We start from the raw sequence: 22,945 nt of genomic DNA, 5'->3' as shown, positions 1-22,945 counted from the left end.
GGCTTGCTTAGGGCACCTGGTCACAGCACTGCACTCCAGCACCCCAGGAGAGAGGAGGGACCGAGGCAGATGCCCTTGGTCCTGGAAATATTTCTGTGAGTGGCAGAAAAGAGGTTTGCTTCTCACTTCTGCAGTGTCAGTTATTGAGGAGACTAGACTTGACAAAATGAAGTTAACTTCATTTTCCCCAAGACAATACTGCCTTGAAATAACACCATTTACCCACTGAGAGGCTTCACTCTACACACACTTCTTGGTTATTCTTCAGGTCCCTGTTCCACCCCACATTTCCTTAAAACATTAATTTAGCTTCATCACTCATTCTCAATCACATGAAAAGGCAATGATACTTTTTTGGCAAACCATACAAAGAGAGGCTGCAAGATCGCTTTAACAGTTTATATGCAACTTCTTACTAACTTCTTTTTCAAGAGGGAGAAATGAACAGATAAATTCTTAAAGAGTCAACACAATTCCTTTATTTTCTAGGTTCTGAATTAGCCATGAATTTTGCTTTCATAAACCAAACACTCATGACTATACACATAGTATAAATATATAGACTGGATGCTTTCAGAAACAGAAAGGGAAACTGGTCATAACAAATGAAAAAAAATCAGCCACTCAAAAATACTTCAAATTAATCCTCCATATAAAAATCCCTCCCCAAGCGAGAGTACAGAAGCTGCCTGTTGGGTTAGGGCAGTATAAGAACATACGAACAGGAATATGAAGTTCTAAATTATTCTCTATCTCAGTGAAACTGGTAGTCTTCCTACAAGACTGCCCCTGAAATCACTAGTAGCCTTGTCAAAGGATTGCAAAATCAGACCTGATTGAGACAAATTCAGGATTCCTCAGCTGTGTGAGTATTCCACCCGAACAGTGTTGGCTTTGGAGATCAAGATCCACAGACTGGGGCAGTAAACATGAATCCTATATAGAATTCAAGTTGGAGGACATAATATTCCAAAACATTGTGTGGCCACTGTAGAGATGTGAAGATTGCATTCCAATTCACTATAAATATTGCCTAGTACACCAGGGAATTCAAATATTGAGAAGCAGATAATCTTGATTTTAAGATTCTATTGAATTCTATTGCTGATACTGTTTACTGTCTCAGTATTATTGACATACTTTCTTTTACATCGTAGATTGTCTGTTTTCTAAATAAGGGAAATTAGGTAGTCTTCCTGTAAAGCACATTGCGGACAACACCACTCCATTTATACATCTTAACTGCAGATAAGAATTCTGCAAGTACTTCATAAAAGAATGAAATTAAGGATATCAAGCAGAAGTAAAAGCTGTTATCCATTAAGTTTTTTTTTGGTGTTATTTTCACATGAAGAAAATAGTTTCTCTCTACAAAGCAGAAAGAAAAGAGCTTCCATGGGTGTTCTATGAATTCTGATCCTTTTATATACTTTAAACTAAATGATTTTAAAAATTCTAAATAAGTGAATTTTGAAGGGCCATGTTTTCAGACATTCTGTAAACTGGTCACAGGTAATGCAACTGAATGTGAGCAACTGGTGACAGACAATTCTAGGAATAGCAGTGGTTGTTTGCTTTGAAAAAGCCTTGGTTTTCTGGCTTCCAAGATCCCATACACATTTTCAGAACATATCCAGTCACCTTGATAATGTTTGTTTGAATGGATATTTCAGAAATAGCTTTTCCCTGGTACTGGTAAGCTTGCTATAACCCTCATCCTCAAAACAATGTATTATCAACCCTAACAAGTGACAGAGAAGGCCATATTCCAAGGTAGCCATGAAACTGTTTGAGATGCTACTAATGTACATGACAACTTCTCTCTCTCTCAGGTCAGTTACAGGGCTCAGCAAGGGATGACCAGAAATGCAGTACTGAAGATGATCACAGTATGGATTGCTGCTTTTCTTCTCTATGGTCCAGCCATTCTCAGTTGGGAGTATATTGCCCAAAAGAGCATCCTCCCTGAAGGAGAATGTCATGCAGAATTCTTCTACAACTGGTATTTCCTAATGATTGCCTCTACTATTGAATTCTTTACACCTTTCATCACTGTCACATATTTTAACTTAAGTATTTACCTCAACATCAGGAAACGCACATCCCTCAGAAATGAAAACCTATCACCTTGTCAAGAGGATTGTGAAATGAGTTTCCAGGGGAAAAAAAGAGAACACACCATATTTTTTGTAAAACCTGCTACCAGACACAAACACGAGAAGAAGAGAGCACACAGCCTATCTCCCCCCAAAAAGGCTTCAAAGCTCAGCCTACGTAAGCTTGACAATCAGTCATTAAACTTGAATGTCAATCAAGACCTTCCACCACTTCAGGTGGAAGTCAAGACCGAACCTCAGAGGAATGGTTTCTACAAAACTACAGAAAGCGTATGCAACACCACCAGCAGAGTGGACATTGCCAACACTATGGCAAATAGATTTAGACTTTCTCGGGATAAAAGAGTAGCAAAGTCTTTAGCAATTATTGTCTGTGTGTTTGGGTTGTGTTGGGCTCCATATACACTTTTGATGATCATCAGAGCAGCTTGCCATGGGCACTGTGTGCCGTATTCAATCTATGAGACTTCATTTTGGCTTCTGTGGGTGAATTCAGCCATTAACCCTGTTCTATACCCACTGTGCCACATGAGCTTTAGGAAAGCCTTTATAAAACTCCTGTGCCCAGGAAAAGCCAAAATTCATCCTCATATTTTTATGTGAAAAAAAAAAAATAGCGTCAAGGCTGACAATTAGTACATTTTGCTTTCAGTGGGAGCATAAACTGGCTAATACTCACCTGCAAATATTAAATGCAATGTACTGGGTAGTTTATGTAATACAAGTAGGTACAAGTGTAGATATTTATGAATGTATAGAAATACAGTAATCCATGTAGCTGGAGAAATCACAGCAATAAAGGTAATTTCTCAGAGCTCTTTGAGAAATCATGCCAGCAGTATATTTTTCTGGTAATGGTGCACTAGCATTGAAGTGCTGAAAAGGGAATACAACATTCATGGCCAATAATTAGAGTTCAGGCTTGCTCATTTTAATAACTGTAAATATTGCTGGTAAGGCATTTCATAAAGTTTTAACCTTGGACCTGTTCTATTTTACTCCCAGTCCCACTCTAAGATGCCAAGGGTCTCAGCTGTTCAGTGTAGTGTGCTTTTTCCCCCCTTAGCGGCAAGCCAGACAAGATCAGGACCAGTGCACAAAACCTGAATACTGGTCCAGGAAAAGCATACAACAGGTTACCACAGAAGTGAAGCAGCTGTAGCAGGTAAGGGAGCACTGATTAGAGTGGAAAAGGTGACTGAGAAATACAAGAGTAGTCTTTTTAGTTGAACTAAGTTCAGGGACAGGAACATAAGAGGGTTTTGAGCTTGGTGGTAGGAGATAGGAGAACTGAGAGTTTCCTCCTTCAGCTATGACTTCCTGCTCCCATGCCAGGATCCTGCATAGGCAGGCATCTACTGAAGTCACACTTGTACTTCTTACAGCACTGACAGGTATTACTCTTATCTTTTGCTGTAAGTACAGAGTAAGCATAATTAGTCTACGAGATCTATGACAGACAGATCTTGCTATAGACAGAGCTTTAGGTAAACTTCCCTTGAAGTCATTTTTTACAAAACATTTCCAATTGGACTTTTACTAGTTCTGGATAGTTCTGAAAAGAAAAAAAAACATTGTTTTTCTCTTACCCCACCCATTGGATCTACCCATCCATCAAATCATCACTGTCTTAAAAACAAAGTATTACACAGTGTTTAGACAAGTCATGCACCATGAACAGCATGACCCAAAGTCTGTTAAAATTTACAGCCTTGCTAATGACCATGGGTGTGAAAAACAAGAGTGCAAACACCTACACACTGTTTCTGCCATTCTGCCTCTGCCACAGGAGAGGCTCACACAGCTAGATCCTGAGTTTTGACTAGATTTGTTCCACAAGAGGACATCACTGAACATCACTAGTGATAAAATTTGTTCCCACCATCAAACATTTTTTTCATAGATTAACAGACGCCTTCCTTTGCTGACAAGAGCGATAGCTATTCCATAGCTGTAGTTGTCCATTGCCAAAGCCAAAATGCCTGTTAGTACAGTTGATCTTAAAGTTCACAGACAGTATTTTGAAATTATTTACTTTGTAAAATTTCAATAAAAGTAATTAAGAACTGTGCAAGAGTCATAATAACTTTCTTGAATAGTTAGCATCAGCCATGGCTAAACATATCAACTGTGCCTTAGACTTGTTTTAATTTGCATCACTTGTCTTTCTTGGGTTTTTTCTGTTATTTTCCCCCCTCTTTTCCTTACATCTTATATTATTACTATATCTTTTCAATTGTTAAACTCTTTTTACCTCAACCCAGGAGTTCCTTTTGCACTTTTACCCTTTCAATTAACTGGCATTGAAACTACAAAGCCATTATTCAAAGACACTTCCTAAGTTACAAGGACTGACCATGAGGATTAAACAAACATGGTTAGCAAATACTGTAAACTAGAAGGGCATATTCCTACTACATGAATGTACCTACATGAACATGATCATCATGTTCTGCTACAGATGTCTTCTAACAAAACAATCAGCTTAACGGTTCTCTTAAGAGGAACAGTATCAACAGAAAGAGCAACATTAAGATCTTCGAACAGCATTAGTTATACCACAAGGCAAGTAAAGCCATTAGATTCTCTCCCCATTCCCCCTACCCTCCAAGCCACTTATACATCAGTAGATCAATGATCTAATGGTTGCTTGCTCCATAATTCTTATGTTTCCTAAGATCATATTTGCCTTTTTCAGAAAACAAGTAGCACTAATATTAGACACTCCCACCAAGGTCTCATTCACTATCCAATCAAGCCAGGACAATTTTCACAACAGTGGTTCACTCAAGGTGTAAGGAAGTTCAATCAGATAGCTTTAGAACATTACATTCACTTCAGGTAAAACAGACATTTAAATTTCAGCAACTGGCATTAACCTACAGACTAGCCCAGTCTTCACAGGAATTGCCACTGGCAATTGCTCTACTGCTCCATTTCCTACAGCTTTCTCATTTAATTGCCATTCATCTCTCTAGCACAGACCTAAAATCCAGTAGGATTCTCCACCACTCTCTCAAGATGTCATAAAAGCGTTCTGAAATGTGAACACAAATAATCTCAGCATCATTCAGAAAAATATACAGACTAGCCCAGTCTTCACAGGAATTGCCACTGGCAATTGCTCTACTGCTCCATTTCCTACAGCTTTCTCATTTAATTGCCATTCATCTCTCTAGCACAGACCTAAAATCCAGTAGGATTCTCCACCACTCTCTCAAGATGTCATAAAAGCATTCTGAAATGTGAACACAATCTCAGCATCATTTAGAAAAATACTGGTTCTGAGTTATAAACTTCTACATTAGGAATGCTAGCAGCCTCCCAGCTTCTCCAGGTTAACTATGCCTTAATTTTTCTGTTCCTAGAAAACTGAAGTTCCTTTGCTTTTATCAGAAGGTTCAACATTAGCATTAGGTTCAACAGTGGGCTCTGAAGAGACATGAAACAACAGGTGTTAATAGCAACTTTATTGTTTCACTGGTGCAAAATCATGATACTGAATGAACTTGTGTAATGCATTTTCCCCTAAATTTACAGTAATGAAGGTTATACATATCTATATAGATTGCAGTTTCTCTATTTTTATACTATTTGGAACAAAATTATCTTGATAAATATGCCCTGTGCACAGTACTGGCCCTCACTGAATGTCACAGGACCTTAATATGCAAAATATAACTTCTGTTTTTGAACATGGTATTTTAAAACTCTCCAAACATGCATTAATATATTCTAGTTTTTAGGGAAAAATATTACACTTAGTCTTAACTTGTATTAAAAGAAAAGCACAAGCAGAATCTGACATACAATAATCCCAAAAATCTGATGCTCTGTAAAGATCAGACACAGTTTCAGATGACAGTCACTGCCAGTTTAGAACTCTAGTGCTACAGAAGCAACAGTGAACAGAGAGAAGAGAAATAGAACCAGAAGAGCCTTACCATGTCACATGGATTTCAAAGAAAGTTTCAGCCATGCTAACTGACGAAACCTGTAGTTGCTGGTCCAACCTTTCAAATTTGTTAGAGTACTCAACACAAGTGTTTGAAGTTCCAGACTGAACACATGAATGTTAACTTAACTTGACATTTCTGAAAGGCACAACCTATGAATCTATCTTAAAAAAAACATATGGTATGTAAATGAAAAGAAATAAGTACAGCGTGTATCCTCCTAAAGAACAAGACCTTCATAAATTGGCCCCTCAGATTCTGGTGATTCCCTCCTCAGACGCAAGTGCTCCAGCGTGTTGTGAAAGTGTTTGTTAATCTGTTCTGTTTCTTCAGTAGACTCAAGGTTTGGGAGATCTTCTCTTATCTTTTGTATAAGCTGATTCAAAACCTGAATTGTCACCTACAGGAAAACAGACAGAATAGAAGCCATCAACAAGACCTCTGTATAAGTGCATAGACATTAGTTTTAACTGTCTTGTCTCTAAACTATTGGTACTTGGACTGTTTTAGAAATATTAGTAAGACCATATGCAGACAAACTGTTTCTCTTGCTCATCATAGGACCATTCCAATTTTCAGTTTTGTGGAAGTTCCTCCTAATCCCAGCAAATGCTAAGAGCTTCTTAAATCATTAAACTGATAGCTTTGTAACTTTTACCAACAGCATTTCTCTCCAGTTTAATCAATACAAATTTTAAAAGCTTTAAACAAATAAAGCACATAATCAGCTTGTCTTTGCACTCTAACATAATGTGTTTCTTGTACAAGTCAGTCAGGATGGCAACATCAGATTTGAAGTTATTTTTAGTGAACAAGTCATTACTTAGGAAAGTACAGCTGCCTGTGGTGCCAAGTTCAGCACTACACAGAACACCACAGCACAAAATGCACTGCAGACCACCACTGTATCCAGAGACTACATCTTCCAAGCTCTTGAAACTCAAAGTTTTATTTTCATCTCCATCAGATACAGCATCTCCTATACTACAGCACTACTACAGTGGGAAGCCAGTTCAGCTGCTGGGAAGTTGGCAAATCCCTAAACATCTCTTTAGACATTCTCTCAGAACTACAAGGCATTAATTAACATTTGCTCTTGATCAAATGATGACATCAGATGGAATGTGGGTCTCTACTTGAACAGCTTTTTCAAACGGGATAAGTTTGCTAGTTATCTACTAACAGAAAATGTATGAGGTAACTGCTATCTCAGATTTCAGATGCAAAATTTAAGCTGGTACGTGGGATGTCATATCTACTTCTTGAAATCAAGCCTTACACCAACCATTTGTGGCACACTCAGCAGTGACCTTGAACAGCTGTAAGAATCTTCTTTCCCTTATGTACATATTAAGTGAGGTACCTTTAAAGTTAAAATCTTACTACTTTCTCATTTACGTCCTAGTAAGTTTTGATCTAATCAATATTTCAGGTACCCAAGTCTCACAAATATTTAAGTACATAATTACAAATGTTTGATGTTTTCCCCCAAATAAGAAGAATGAAGTTTTATCTACAATTTTACTAGCATATCAAGAATTGATTACTCTGTCGTTATTACCAAAACTTGTGCCTCTCACAAGAGGCTGCCGAGCAAGTTGAAGAGACATGATTTGGGGTATAACTGCAAGTGAAGAGCTTAAAGAAGTGCTCTTTAAAAAAGGTGCAATAGAGAGAATGCATTTCCACTCACCGCTTCATTTTCCTTTTCGTAAAAATAGATATACCTATTCAGAATTTCTATGAAAAGCTGGACTTGCAGAGAAGGATCCATGCACTGATTTGCTATCTTCAGAGCCTTCTTTAGGCATTCCATCACTCTTTTTCCTCCATGAAGCTAGAAGGAAAAAAAACACCCCAGAAGTTACAAGAAATAAGAACCTTAAGGAGCTCCAGTATCTCCTCCCTTGGCATATATATGGCATTACCTGGTGGTCTACCACAGAAATACAAAACTACACAAACTGTGCAGAACAAGCTGTCATTGAATGCTTACCTGACTGCTACCAGTTTTATTAAGTTTTCTGTTAAATCCGGCAATAATATGAACAGTTGTCAAAAGCCTTCAATTATCAGATCAATGAACTCAATTTTGTGATATGTACACTAATGCACACTTTGAGAAACAGATTTCAAACACTGCTCTTTATCATTACAACAGCTTATGTGACAAGAACACAATTTTTTTTACCTTTAACTTCAACAACTTATATCTTTAATCTGGAGTTTAGTAGTTGCTGTGCAAACAACTCCTATAATCAACACATGCAAAATGCAGACAGTACTTTGACAGCCAGTCTTAAACTAGTTGACACTCAAAAGCTTGTGTGGTACTTCCACCCTTAAATTTGAGTTTTCTCCATTTTTGTATTTATGCTGCTTATACTGCGGTGAGATTTAGAAGCTTCATATATTAGAATACATTCCAACCAAATCTACATAATTTAGTGATATATCCACTTTAGAAGTACATGCCTTCAGAAGACAGGTAGAAGTATGTTTCTGAGGTAGGATGTCTTACACTGCTCCTGCTTTACGCTTACCTCCTCTCCGTTCTTGTCAGTATTTCGGCCAGACCAAAACAGATGAGCGCAAGTGCTCACAGCCCGGCATTGGTCTGGCTTCTTAAGCAGCTTAGAGGCTGCCAGTGCACACTGAGTCCTCAAAGGCTCATGGTTCTCCTCACTGAAGCACTTCATCCTCTCAAATGTCCCAATTATCAAGGTAATTGCAGCCAGCTGTGCTTTTGAATCACTGATTTCATCTTCATACAGAGAGAAGGCCTAGTCAAGGGAGAAGGCAAGACTCTTAATCACTGCTTTAGAACACATCAGAAAAAAACAAATCACACCCGGTAGTGACATGGCAGGAACAGTCCAGTTTTACATTTGTTAAAAACTTCAGGCAGGAAAAAAGACATTTCATTGACAGTGTCAAAATCAAGTTAAATCCACAGACTGAAAATAAGTCTTGCAAGTAAAACTTCTTACTTAAGCCGTCATAGTAATCAGATGTGATCCTACATACAATCTGAAGATTGAGTTTTTCCTGATTTTATGCATCTGTTCAAATAAGGAAGTTCAGTAGCAGAAATAGTCCCTGGAGAGGATTTGGTTCTTTGAAACACACAAAACAGCAGAGCAGAAGTTGAGTGGTAGGTCAGTGACCACAGAGCAGGTAAGGAAAGAGCTTGCACTGCTGCTATGTGGATGAAGAGCCTTGAGAGAGCACACAAGTCTAAAAATCTTGAAGCATCTCTCCAACAGAAGGTACACAATTGTCATACTGGTCTCATCTTCAGATTTGTGCTACAACAGCAACTGATACAAGACAGTGAGGAAAGGCTGATGTTATCAGCGACTGTTTAGGAATGTGCATTAGTACCAGTATTAGAGGAAAGATTAGGACAAAGCCTGTGACGTGGATAACATTATATCCATTGGTTCCTTATGTGACACTGAGAGTGGGAAGGTTATTGCAACAAGTCAGGCTTAAAACCAAGTTACAGGTTTAAGTGGATTTTCAGAGTAATTTATAATAAGTTTTAATAAAAGGATTTTAATTAGCAATACCCAGCATGGCATCTGTGAACACTGCAAGTTTTTAGAGAACTTCCAAAGAGTGCTTGTGGTCAGGACAATACCAGCTAGGTAATAGAAGCTAGCAGACAGTCTTAGAAGCAGTGGAGGTTTTTATGTTGAGAAAGCTACATTCCTCCAGTGAACCAGCTATGCGAGCAGGAGGCAGCACTGCAACATACCACATGTTGTCAGACTGAGTATTCAAATCAGTAGCAATGGAGCTTAACTCCATAGCAGCACCAGAAGCAAGAATGAAGACGAGGAGTTTCTACCTACTAGTTTTAGCTGTCAATTGTTTCAGATGTTTTAATCACACCAGATGGTTCAATGTTCAAGAAACCTACCCAAGGTAAATTTAAGGTAGCACAGGACAGTGACTGTAATAGGTTAGTCACTCACCTGGGACATGAATTCATAGGCCACAGTTTCATGATTCTCAAAGCCAATCTCTCCAGCAGCCAGTGCTCCTTGTAGGAAGAGACGGAGAGGCAGCTCTGCCAGTTCTGCTTTGATCAGAGCACTGATGGTCTGATGAGCAAATGAGAAGATCTTCTGGCACTTCTTTTCCCATTTGTCATCCTAGAGAAGTGAAACAAGTCAAAATTTGGACACGACTAACATTATAAGGAAAGAGATCTTATTACAATTTAGATTCTCTTTAGGTGCTCCAGTCTGTTGTCTTCTGAATGCCACTCCAGACACTTATTTACTGAAGTAGTAGTGAGTGTCCTAGTAGTACTGTGCTGACCTCAGTTGGTCTTCAAAGTATTTCTTCTATTTACAAAAAAGGTCACACCCATTTGTCCTACTAGCTCACAGAAACCTTCCTCAGAAGTCTACACTGATTTGCAGTAACCACAACTGTGCTTAGAACATAACTGAGCAAAAGCCTAATTAGTTAAGTGGAGAAAAATTCTATCCAGTCATTCACTAGAACATCAGAAGTGGAAGAGAATTTTAAAACATTCATTTTTGAAGAGTGTTTTAACAAACATAATTTTAACTTATTTCTCTACAACATATCCCCCACAATAAGGGGAAAAAATACATACTTAAGCTAACTCTCAATCTGAAAGCATTAAAGGGCAAAAATGGATCAGTGATCATTTTAGTGTGCACGTTTGAAACTACCATACAAGTTAACCTGCAAAGAAGCACTTGCTTTTCGAAACATTAAAGTAGTATAGCTACACATTTAGAAGTCAATCAATTTCAATATCCAGATTTAAATCAGTTTCATGCCATCACTTGCAGTGTTGTAGTTCTGGGCTCCATGTAAAAACACATAATCAGTCACCTTCACAAATAAACACAACTAGCCAATTTCTGTTTCGTCATTCCTCAAGTGCTGAGGTAATTTAATATGAATTAATAAAAATCCTCCTCAAATTAGAAAACATTCACACCTCAAGTAAAAGTCTGCTTTGAGCAAAAACCTTAGCATTCTCTATCAAACTCAGAGCATACTGTAGCCAGGTGAAATACATTGTTAAGAAAGACGAAAAGCAGCAAGTATGCAAGAGTCAGAGTCATAGAGGTCAACTTACCACTTTGGAGTTCTCTTTGTAGCGAAAAGCAAGCTGGTATGCAGCAAAAACCAATGGCGGCAGTGTAAAACGAATACGTTGGTTCCCACCTGCACCAAAGTGTTTCCGGGCAGTGTTCAGGATCTAAAACAGAAGCACTGTAAGCTTAGAGAATTCTTGAAAGAGATGTGTTATTTGCATCTGTAACTTAATCTGCACTCTATGGAACGAGAGCATCAGAATGACATGGTGTTAGCATCAGATAAGTTACAGTATTTTGGGGGGACTACATCAAGACACTTTACTTGAATTTAATTTGTGCAGTATCTGTAGCTTTTTACATGGCATCTGCCCAAACTCTTCCTACAGCTGCTTACTAAGTGTTAGATAACACTTCTCACACTATATTAACTGCAGATACATTTTGGATAGTGCAACAAGATGGAAGTTGTCTGAGCTTGCATTTAATAATGACATCAGATCCATTCTGTCCTCAACTCAGTGGAAGCTACAACAAGGACTATTCCTTCCTACAGTAACCTGTAAGAAAGTAAAAGAAAGAAACCAAGTTTCATGAAAGTAAACACATAAGTCTTCTTACACTCTGATAGAAAGGCTATAGTGCACACCTGCAATTTTTGCCATTTTCACTATGCTCCTTATCGACAGCTTCTTTTGTTGCCTCTCTCAGTTCTGAGCACAAGCTGCACGCATAGCATGAAGAGGATTCTTTTCTGCCTATCACCCTTGTTCCAAATCTGTGGAGAGGGACCAAGGAGCTCTACTTGTTTGTACTGTCCGCTTTTCCCCCTCCCCTTATTTTGAGGTTATTATCATCTACTGATATAGTCATGTATTCTCATAACCAGAATTCTTGGGAACAGCAAGAGCTCCAAGTATCTGAAGACAAATTAAATAATCTTCCAAGCAAGCTCAAAATTACCTTTGTTGTTTGTAATAGCCCAACTCCCTTTCAAAGGGGACAAAACTCGGACTTTATTTATCTATTTACTAAAATTTCTGAAACCAAATTTCAGAAAATTTCTACTAGAGACAAGAGTTTAAAAGTGAGGCCTTTTTGTTTAAGTGTCAGAACAAAAATGTCTAGTTACTACAGCCAGGTACCACCTTGTTTTTTGTCATAGCAGCCCCATTACCACTTAGAAACAAGCACTAGAAGTGAAGCTCAGTGTCCAACCTCACATACATTTTTAGATTACATCTAGAATTCATGTAAATAACATGAACAAAAAAAAAATCTATCACGCATTATCCACTGTATTAGCCACTTGGGCTTGTAATGCACTAAGGTTCTTGAATTTGCATCTCAGATCTCTTCCATACAGAAAACATAATTTAAAGTGAGATACTGTGAAAGAGCTGTGAAAATCCCATAGTCCTGTATTTTTTCCTCTTGCTCTTGTAATGTAGGAAAATTTGATACAAGCATTCATAACACTCATCAATAAGCTATTAAGTATTTTTACCAAAAGTTAAGTAGCTTACAGAATTCTATCCAAAAGGTAATTTGACAAGTCATAGAAGCATAGAATGGCCTGGGTTGAAAAAGACCTTAAAGATCATCTGGTTTCAACCCCCGCCCCGGCTGTGGGCGGGGTTGCCAATCACTAGAGCAGGCTGTCCAGGGCTCCATCCAGCCTGGTCTTGAATGCCTCCAGGGATGGGACATCCACAACTTCTCTGGGCAACCTGTTCCAGTGCCTCACCGCCCACTGAGTGAAAAATTTCCACCTAATATCCAAGCTAAATCTCCCCTCTCTTAGTTTAAATCCCCAAGTGCTTTTAAGTCCTCTCTTGCTTTTTCCAAATAAAAAACATTTCACACTACCATTAAAGGTGTCATACATAATGTTTTGTACTGCATTTGTAGTGCATGAGCAGCGATGCCCCAGCTCCCAGCTACACTAAATTCTTGTATGGTAAATAATGCAAGAACTGACAGTTCAGATAGCACAAACATTCAGAAGCACTGATTGCCATACCAGATACTGTTGGTCAGGGTCATCTGAATGCAAAAGATGAATAAATCTTCCCACAAGACTCTGCTCATCAGCAAAGTCCTCAGGGTCAGGATCTTCAGCGGGCTGATCAGGTTGGTCCTGGATCAGCGTGGATACCAAATTCATGATAGCATCAACCTGTTAAAGGCAATATAAGCTCTCTTTAAACCATGGTAGTTTATGAGCATAAGCTGACAGCAGCTGTGAACATCTTTAGAGCCATTCATAGTGCTGACAAAGCACTAGGAAAGTCTATTAGTTGGTGATGCTTTAGGACATATTTGCTTTACTCCCAGAAAAAGAGTCCCTCTCAGCAAAAGACAGCATAGAGAAAATTCAGATTCCAAATGTACCATCCAGCATTCTTTAGGTAATAGGACTTGTATTAAGGGGATTCAGGGTCTTTGTTCAAACATAACAAGTAATCTCCATTATAAAGTTAGGTAAAATGTGCAAAGATAAGATACTTAAGAACATGGGTGGAAGATTTGTTAGCACAGGCTTTATCCCACTTAATAAGACAGGGAGGTGGGGGCATGCAGGCAGGGAAAAAGCACGTCCTGCATTAAGTCACTTGAGACATGTTTCCAACTCTTCAAACAGTAGCCTAGATACCAAGAATTTCCATCTAAGTTAACTTATGTCTTACCTGTTCTTGGGATACAATTTCTGTGTTATAATCCAATACATTGCTAAGCACATAACAACTCATGCTCTTCCTGGACTCGTAATCAAAGTATTCAAAGAGCGGGTGAAAATGTTTGAGTTTCAGAACTGTCAGGATATTGTTGTAAGTATCAACAGGGATTTTCAAAAGTCTAGTCAGCTCCTTTGAAACAGCACTGCTTGTTGCAATACTAGAAGAAAATACATGCAAAAACCATAATTAATCAATAGTTCACATATGTAGACAGACAAAGTCTGCCTCAATACCAATTCTAATGTATACCACAACATTTAAGCAACTTGCTTCTAGGGAGGTACAAGTCATACCTTGCTCTTTAGGATGTACAGTGCAAACTGCAGCTTTTAAGTTGCTGATAGCAGCAGAGACTGTGGCTGCAAATTCAGCAAGAGCAGAACTCTAGAGTGCTTAAGGGATGAACAGATGATAACTACATACAGCTTGGCACCTACATTGTGTAGCTGCACAGCTTTGCAGCAGGATTTATGCACAGGTGAGCAAGTTCTGGTTAGTTAGTAGTTTATCATGATGCTTAGTAGCTTGGCTCAAAAGCAGTAATCTTAAACATCCAAAGCATGTCTCTTTGCTATCTTGCCAAATGTGGTGAAATGTAGAAGTCAAGATTTTACAGTATTAATTGCCACTCCAGAGAAAATGCAAGAGACATTTACTTACTGTTCCAGATTAAGTTTATTGAATATTTCCACAGTTGTCTCCAACACCTTATCAACATAGTCAACACGGTCCGGGTAGCATTTCATAGCCAAGTTAATGAGAGAAACTTGCAAAGATACCACATCCTCTGAGGGCATGTCCTGACGAGACTGAAATTTAAGACAGCACAGAGTTGATAAGAAAGCACATAAAACTTTGGGGAAAAAAAAAAATCCAAAAAAACTGCATGCAAGAATACCCAGCATACCTGTATAACAGTAGCAACCTGCTGTGAAAAGATGTCAAACAGTTTGATATCTGCTGGGATACCAGGTCCATCTTCACGATGTGCAAATAAAGCTAACCTGGTAATAAAGGAAAGGAGCTTGGTCAACATAGTTTTTGCATGCCTCAGATACACGCCAGAAAGAGACACTGGCAGAAAAAGCAAGTCCTTTAGATGTATCTGCACACTCTATTACAAGCAAAAAGGAAATGAATGGAAGTCAGAAGACTTAAGCGCAACTGAGCCTGGTAAATAACAGTCCTGAAAAAGAGTGCTGACAGAGATGGCAAGATGAAGAAAGAGCAAGAAGAGCATTTTATAATCCATGTTCCTCAGTGAGCCCAAGTCTTCCGTTCTTTCCATCAGAGAAAGAGGTTTAGAGTAGGCTGACAGAATAGCAAATATCCTGCATCTATTCAGTGATATCATTAAGTTAGACATCCATCAGCATTCTGTGCAAAACAGTCTCCAGAGAAAAAACAGAAGAAATATGCTGACCTAACTATGCTTTGTCTCCAAAAAGAGACAGACCAACATGTTTGGGACTTCCACTGTTAGCAAAGAGCAAAATACAAAGTAATTTTGAAGTAGAGAATAATACTTTTTTTGGGGGAAAAACAACAAAAAAGAGATTCCTATCCAGCAAGCATTCAGAAGATGTTGTGGAGCTACAGAAATAGCTCCTGTAACAAGAGAAAGTCATGCCAACCACCATTTCTGCAGAAATCAGATTACAAGATAAGAAGAATCACTACAGGAAGGCTAGCACCTTACCAAAGCTACAGCTTAAAAAGCTCAGCACTGCTACCTGTGCTTTCTAATCATTAAGGGATTCTTCTATCCTGAATTAGAGAAGACCTAGGAAATATTTTGGAAAAGGCACCTGATTAAAATCTTAAGTTATATCTTACAGGGTTTCTAAACTTCAATTCTGAATGAACTTTGAGTCTGAAACAAAGAGGCAGGTAAGAAAAGGTTGAGGTGCCAAAAAAACTTCACTACCAGGAAAAACAGACATTGAACTACTCTTATTTTTCATTAGGGTGGTAACAAGCAGACTTTCTAAAGCCAGGAACAATCACTACCTTTTCTCAAAGGGACAAGGCAGCTTTTCTTGGCAATAGCTCAGAGGGTAAGGCCAGCGTGCTACAAAGTATGATCAAGTTGCAGGCAGATGGCAGCATAATTAAAAGCTATGAATGGTTTAGTAAGTCAAAAAATATCCCAAAGCAGCAAGACCATTTGCAGAAAGATTCCTTTAACAGGAAAGCCCCATGGGAATGGAGACTAAAGCTTCACAAGCATCCTCAGCAGTCACTGATGTTCAGTTTCAACTACCCCATGCCAGATGAGATAAAGATGAGAAATGCAACAAGCACTACCTGTATGGGGCAGATTCACGTCTAAACTACACAATACTGAAACACATGATAATTGCTCCTAACAACTTCAGCCCAAACACAAGAGCAACATCTTCCCTACAAGCACAGATTCCAAGAACAGATCCACCCATATCCTCCAACACCCACAGTAACATTACAGTCAAAAGCACAAGTTGCCATACTACAAAGATTAGCCACCACACTGCCACCTTTCTACTCCTGTCCTATAGAGAGAAGGCTCTACCCTATGTCCAGACAAGACGACTCTGGGAGACACTATTGGTAGCCCAACAAACGCAGTGGCAATAAGTCTAGGAGGGCAGCAAGTTCACTGCTAGTCAGTTGCTTACTGTTGTTTTCAACAGTAAGAATAGAAAACTTACTGTGGAGGTGATAGCGAAGCTGTTTAAGTAGATATGACAGCAGAAGCTACATGAGGAAAGCCTTCCTGCAAGAATTACATTGCTACACACTAATTTAAGACCCTTGCAAAAGATCCTGTGACATCTGTTGAAAGTAGTCTCAAGACAGTCTCAAATGAGATTTTTATAGGCAATGCTTCTTAGGGTTTTGAGTTTATGTGTGCTTTTTTTTCTAAGCTAACAAAATTACAAAAAAAAAAATCTCAGCCAAGGCAGGAAAGTACAGGGCTCCAATGAATTCCTGTAAACATCTGAGGAAGGCAGAGCTGCTTCCCTGCCAAATGCACAATACTGAAAGATACTCCAATAAGACCAAAGTCCTGAACATATAGATCCGACATAAACTGGAGAAAATAAACCACAGATTTGTTAAGTAAATAATTCAAAATCCTAAATTATGCCAGTCATCCATAACATACATGCTCGATCTGCAGGCATTAGAGAAGATAAAGACAGTCACAGCAACCCTACTCATTGCTGACTGCCAGTGGGATTCAAGACTCCTATGGTAACTGAAGTCTACACACTGGTACGTGGATATACAAAGGCACATGTTTGTGTGCAAATGCAAGGACAAGGCTTTTTTTGAGGCTTCAAAAAGACACGTAAGTGTACTTCCCTTCTGCAGTAAAAAAGTACAGGTATTTGCTGATAATCTGTGTTGTTTCCTTTCAGGATACAAATCAAAACTCCAGCTCTGTTTTCTCACCCATATTTTTATTCAGTGCAAGCAGCTTTGAGCAGTGCCTCCACAGGAAAAATCACTTTTGGGAGAACTAAGAGGTAGTTCCATTTCCTACTAGTTCTTTTCTAAAGAGGCATATGTTATGTTCTCTGAGAAAAACTGCAACGTACAATATCCTTGATATACGATTAGCCATTAGGATCTTCAAGTTTTCAAGAGGTACCTATAACCAATATGGTTATCAAAGCAGAACACTGCTGCCATTTTAGTTCAGAAACATGAAATTGGTCAATACTAAATAGGTTGTTTTCTGGATTAATCCATTTACAAACTTTAATCAGTCCTTAAAGCAGGTTTCATGGGAAGCTGCAAAAGCAGAGTCCACAGAGCAGAAGCTATAGAAATAATATTCTTCACAGCCTTAATTATATCTGATAGAAAGACATGGAAACAGTGAAGTTAAATGATATGAAAAAAAAAATGCTAGAATAATTATCATCTGCTTGTGCACAACACAAACTTAATTTTAAGCCAATTTCCACCCCCTTGGTCACTCACCTGTCAATTAAAGCAATAATTATATTTTTCACATTCACATTTTGGTGCAGCTCAGCACAGGCTCTGAGAAATGGGTTCAGGGTTTGGAGGTGAAATTCATCTGGGAAAACCTGAAGTTTTAGATCAATAGTCATCAAGTTATAAACTGATTTTGCCCATTGTTACACAGAAGTAAAATGCAATAAAATAATTCTAAAGCAGATAGCCACATAGTAAATATGGTCTGGCCTAGAAATGTTTTCGGGTTCCCCAAGCTGACCTTGAGTGTGTGAATGCATGAAGCAAGAGATACAAGACAAATGGGTAACTTGAGGGCCCAGCTATTTATTACAATTCACACTGTAGGCACTGCTGCACAGAAACCTACAAGCTTCTGCAACAGAAAGAGCACAAAATGGATTCATCTCCACTCTGCTCATCTGGTAAAAATAACATGGGACAAGCTGCTATTTAAGAGTCTCAGTGACGAAGTTTTCCAGTTCCTGAGAAAGAGGTGAAAGTAGCCTGAATCTGACTAAAAGTATAGGAGTAAGTGTCCCTGTGTGCCCTCGCTGCAACTGAATGTAAGCAGCTTACCTGTATGATGCACTCCATGAGGTACTCCTGAGCTAAAGCATCTCTACAGTTTACAACTTGCTCCAATATTCCAGACAGAACAATCTGAAATAGGAAAAAAAGTTTTGCAGTGATTTTACAATTACTTTCTAGGTTTATATTCACACATATGCATTTAATCCAAGCAGAGCAGTATTTCTAAGATTTCTCAACTTATTCTTTACATAAAGGCTTTCTGATAAAGTCCTACTTTTCAGCAGTTCCATCCTTCAGAGAAAAAAAAAAATCTACTCATCTCAGACATCTGTCCCTTTCATACAGTATACAACCTGCAAGCTTTGGTTTAGTAAGTCAGTGCTACTAGCTTTGCTGGCACATACCACTACTCAAGGTCTCAGCAGTACCACTCAAAATAATTTTCAGCAGCTATATGGTAGAACTTACAAGGAACAAGACTTCTAAATAATATATTTGCTCAACTACCATTTCATGCAATAGCAGTTCTCTTGAATGCCTTGAGAAGCATAGCTTCATTTAACTTGTAAAGTCTATCACAGAATGCTGTATGCATACACATCCCTTTAACTCATTATTCTATAAGTAAAATGGGAATCAGGAAGGAAAGTTTTAAAATATTTTGGCAACATTACAGACAAGCTTATAGGAAAAACGCATGAGTCTTGTCCTTAGTCTCCCAACACATTATACGACTTCATTAGTATTCAGAACTTCTCCTCAGGTGAAGAGTTCTAGAACAACCAGGACTACTGAACTTGTAGAATATCTATAATGCTTCAAGCTACAGATCTGAAAGTCCAAACTGATTTCATTTGAAAAAAGTAACAGAAGTCAGAAGAGACGCACAGACATCCCACCTGCTTGTATCGCTCCACATTAACACCTTCCAGCTGACTGAGGCGAACCAGGTTTGTTCCTACTAGGATTCTCAGTTCCTGCCTTTCTCGCTCCCTTTTCTCTCTGTCCCGACTATGGCCTTGGTGTTGCATTCGCACCCAAAGCTTGTTCATCTCAGCAAAGTTCAGCAGCACAAAATCCATCGAATCACCAATGTCTCCAGTGGTTTCTTCACTGCAATTGAGAACAGGTTAAGAATAGAAAAAGCTTGTCAGAGGTATTCATCCTTCCATCCACCGGTAAACATCCAATTTTTAAGAAGATAGGAGGGTGGGGAAGTGTGTGGTGAAATATCTGGGTTCATAAGGTTAATAACCTCACTTGTGAGAAACCTTAGTTCTAGAAGAGAATTCTTAGTGGACAGAACACCTGTCAAGTCTATAGTATTTTTACATATCTACTTCTCTCACGCCTAAAGGAAGTCATACTGAGAATTTAAATATATTCTGTTAAAAATTATACTTTTTAAAAGTCAATAGCCCATCTTTCTTACTCTGCTTGCTCGCCTTCATCTGGTAAGATATTCCTGGTACACTGCAGGAGATAGTTTCTAAGAAAGAGGCCTCTAAGAGGATGCTGTACTCCACGGCACATCTCCACCAGGTCTTTCAAAATATCTTTCCTGGACTGTGGAAATGACTTGACATAGACAACACCTACTGTTATCAGGAGATACCTGCAAAAGGCACATAATCAAGTGATACATTGTAAAGTAACAATACCACACTTAAAGCCAACAGTTCCTTTCTTCCACCCTGGCAGTATTACCAAAGAACAGAAAGTATTAAAATATCACCTAGGTCCCATAATTTGGGATATTTAGTCTGTTTTCAACTCCTGTTCTCCTCTGCTACAGAGCATAGCAAGTCTCAACCGCCACTTGAACTCATTACAGTGCTTTATACATTGGATGTGTAAATGCTTAGTGTGCATAAAGTTCTGAATGCTCTCACACTAGCTTGTCTTTATTCCAAGACCAAAGTGCTTCCATCTGGGTCACATGCAAAACCCACACTTGCAGGAGGAACTGACCTTCTGCAGCTGCACTCTTGGCCTAAATCTCAAAAGTCTCATAGTAATCCACTTTTGAGATATGCAGCAATACTATTGACCATTGCAAACAATTCTTGTTGTCAAGCAAGAACGCAGAGTCAATCATTATCTGAACCCACACAGTCTGACCACTATTCACCAGTTTAAAAAAATAAAAACACAAACACTAACACATACACACTTACAGTCTTGGAATAATATTTCCAGCATATTGTACTAGCTCATAAAGGTCTGCCACTTTCCTTCCTTTGGCAAATTCATCTGTCAGGTAGACTTCCAAGTAGTGCAGCTCATCAGAAATTGCCATGTCTTTTTCTCTTAGTTAAAGACTTTAAGTTAGAATGTCTACAACAGATTTACATAGTAATTTGCTCATTCACACTGATAATGAAAGATGCTGTATCAAATACAATCATGCCCAAATAGTGCTTCTGAAACAATCACTACTGGGATAAACGTGCAAAATTAAACCCAAGCCTTCAATTGTCACTTTTAACATATTAGAAAAGGGAAAGAAAAACCATAAATCGAAATAGCGAGCAAATGAATGTGATTGAACAGAGTATCTACAGTAAAGGCATACTGTGTGTCACAGACGAATACAATCCATACACGGAGAAAGTAGTATTTTAATATATTCACATTCTATTCCCAAGTCTCATGAAAAGGTTCCCCTTCTTCAGATACCACAGCACATGCAAGTAAATACATTGAGGCACTGACATATGGTTAGAAGCTAAGATAATAACAAATGGCAAAAAATTAGTAAATATCTCAGACCAACGAGATGTCATGGTACCAAAAAAGGCAGAGAAACATTTCATTACAAATTCAGTACTGCAATCACTCATTTTCTCTTCAAAGGATACAGAGCTCATAATAGCTTTTTGGAGATAACATAGAAGTCCGCAGCTCACCAAGCATGTTGGAAGCATGTTTCAGAGCATCCATGAGCTTGTTTTTGTCCTTTAGAGGAAGAAATAATCTGTAAGAAATAATACTAGGCAACTGCACTATTTTAGAAAGCTACACTTTCAAGCTTTTTAAAAAAAGCATGCAAGGATTAAAAGGAAAGCCGTAATTCTAATTAAACCAAGTGATTTAGTATCTAGCTTGTACTACGTTGCCCATCCTAATTAAGTGGAACGTTATACCTGAAGGTGGTTAAGAAGATACATCTGAAGACAGAGCTACAGTAATAAATCCTAATACTAATGGTACAAAAAACTAAAAGAAAATTTTGCTTATGCAGAAATCTCCACCCACCACTCCGATTCTATCCGGTAAGCAATATAGAACAGATCCCTCCTTGCTGCCAACCTGGTACGTTGTTTTGCTCAGATCTCATGAAGAAACCTCTAGCAGACAGAGGATACATACTGCCAGCAGACCACTGTTAGAATTAGATTCCTCTTCCCCTACTTCCCACCCAAGAACAACACCTTACTGAAAGCAACAGCTTATTAGGCTGCATATACCTTATGACGCATATCATCACCTGGCATCACAGGATACAAGACAAACTTCTAAAATACCACCTAGACATACTTGTTCAAGCCATCTTAAGAAGCAGCATTAAGTTTGGGGGAAGAACAGAAGGAATTGCTAGTGTGATCCACTTAGTATACTGTCTCTGTCACACATAGCAGTGAAAAGCTCAGCTGCAGCTACTTCAGACTCCAAAAGCATTCAACAGAGTATAAAACTGGAAGGGGTATTACCTTTCTTGCTACTGTCATTTGGCCACAAAGTTAGCTTGCCTAACCATGTGAAAATATATGGGAATATTTAAGTTTTCATTGCAAATTTAAGCAGTTTCTCCAAATAAAAATGTATTTCTCAAACCCAAGAAGGCTACACATGATGACATCATTTGCCTGCATTGGCTAAAATTTCAAGATAAAGATCTCAGCACAACCTTAGCCAATAGTTTTTTCCAGTCACAGAAGAATTCATGCGTCAGTCTACAATTAATCACTATAAAATTTATTCTATGCTGCAGGTAATTCATTATGAGCCTCACAGTCTGTCATTCATGCCAAGAAAAGACTACACGGAAAAAACAACAGTATGTTGAACATAAACAAGAATAGTTTCTCATCATGTAGTCACATAGTTCCATATAAAATGAATTTTAGCAACAACCTTCTGATGTCAAATGGCAGCTTATTACTTAAAGGCAAGCCCATAAATGATAGAGGTGCATCTTTATAATTTATCTTGTCGAATACTGGAGCAAAATCAGGAAGATAGATCCAAAGAATACTCAAGGTTCACTGTCATTGAGTAGCTGCCTCATTTGCAAACTCCGTCAGAAAGATGCATAAAGGGTTAAGTTTCCTCACAGCACTACAGATTAGTATTGATTACTGTTTTACTCCTAGCAGACAAGAAGCATCATTGCATTTTAAAGTCATATTCTTACCAAGCATCTCTTCATCTGGAAAGACTGCACCTTCACAGCCTGAATGGCTTCATCCAGGAGTTTCTCCTGTTCATCCTGAGGAGATTGCTGTGTTGTTGGCTGGAAGAAAAAAAAACAAACAACA

General features: G+C 38.5%; 2 protein-coding genes across 2 annotated transcripts in view; one reads left to right on the top strand and one right to left on the bottom strand.

Annotated features, from left to right (window-relative positions):
- Positions 1-2,720, top strand: part of LOC104464497 (histamine H3 receptor-like) — a 3,150-nt gene extending 430 nt beyond the window's left edge. The window contains exons 3-4 of the mRNA XM_010077220.1: positions 1,627-1,702; positions 1,810-2,720. Coding sequence (XP_010075522.1) covers positions 1,627-1,702; positions 1,810-2,720 — 987 coding nt within the window. The remainder of the gene's footprint in view (positions 1-1,626; positions 1,703-1,809) is intronic.
- Positions 2,721-5,570: 2,850 nt separating this feature from the next.
- VPS35 (vacuolar protein sorting 35 homolog (S. cerevisiae)) lies at positions 5,571-22,915 on the bottom strand. The gene is made up of 16 exons (XM_010077219.1): positions 22,822-22,915; positions 21,266-21,362; positions 20,582-20,705; positions 19,837-20,019; positions 19,304-19,517; positions 18,450-18,533; positions 17,874-17,983; positions 14,809-14,905; positions 14,562-14,710; positions 13,851-14,058; positions 13,184-13,339; positions 11,202-11,324; positions 10,054-10,233; positions 8,617-8,856; positions 7,767-7,910; positions 5,571-6,473 (listed from the first exon to the last, which is right to left on the bottom strand). Exons 1-16 carry the CDS (start codon positions 22,834-22,836, stop codon positions 6,294-6,296), a joined length of 2,304 nt encoding a protein of 767 aa, XP_010075521.1. The 5' UTR covers positions 22,837-22,915; the 3' UTR covers positions 5,571-6,293.
- Positions 22,916-22,945: the final 30 nt, after the last annotated feature.

This window comes from Pterocles gutturalis, unplaced genomic scaffold (genome assembly GCF_000699245.1).
Source record: "Pterocles gutturalis isolate BGI_N339 unplaced genomic scaffold, ASM69924v1 scaffold29538, whole genome shotgun sequence".
NCBI lineage: Eukaryota > Metazoa > Chordata > Aves > Pterocliformes > Pteroclidae > Pterocles > Pterocles gutturalis.
This window is presented reverse-complemented; position numbering and strand designations above follow the sequence as displayed.

Excerpts from the sequence above, each read along its gene's own strand:
- VPS35 (XM_010077219.1), bottom strand. Across the intron at positions 20,706-21,265 it reads AAAAAGCTATTATGAGCTCT|ACATGGCAATTTCTGATGAG; the intron begins GTATCCTTTGAA and ends TAAGAGAAAAAG. Across the intron at positions 19,518-19,836 it reads GATGAAGGCGAGCAAGCAGA|TGAAGAAACCACTGGAGACA; the intron begins GTAAGAAAGATG and ends TCTCAATTGCAG.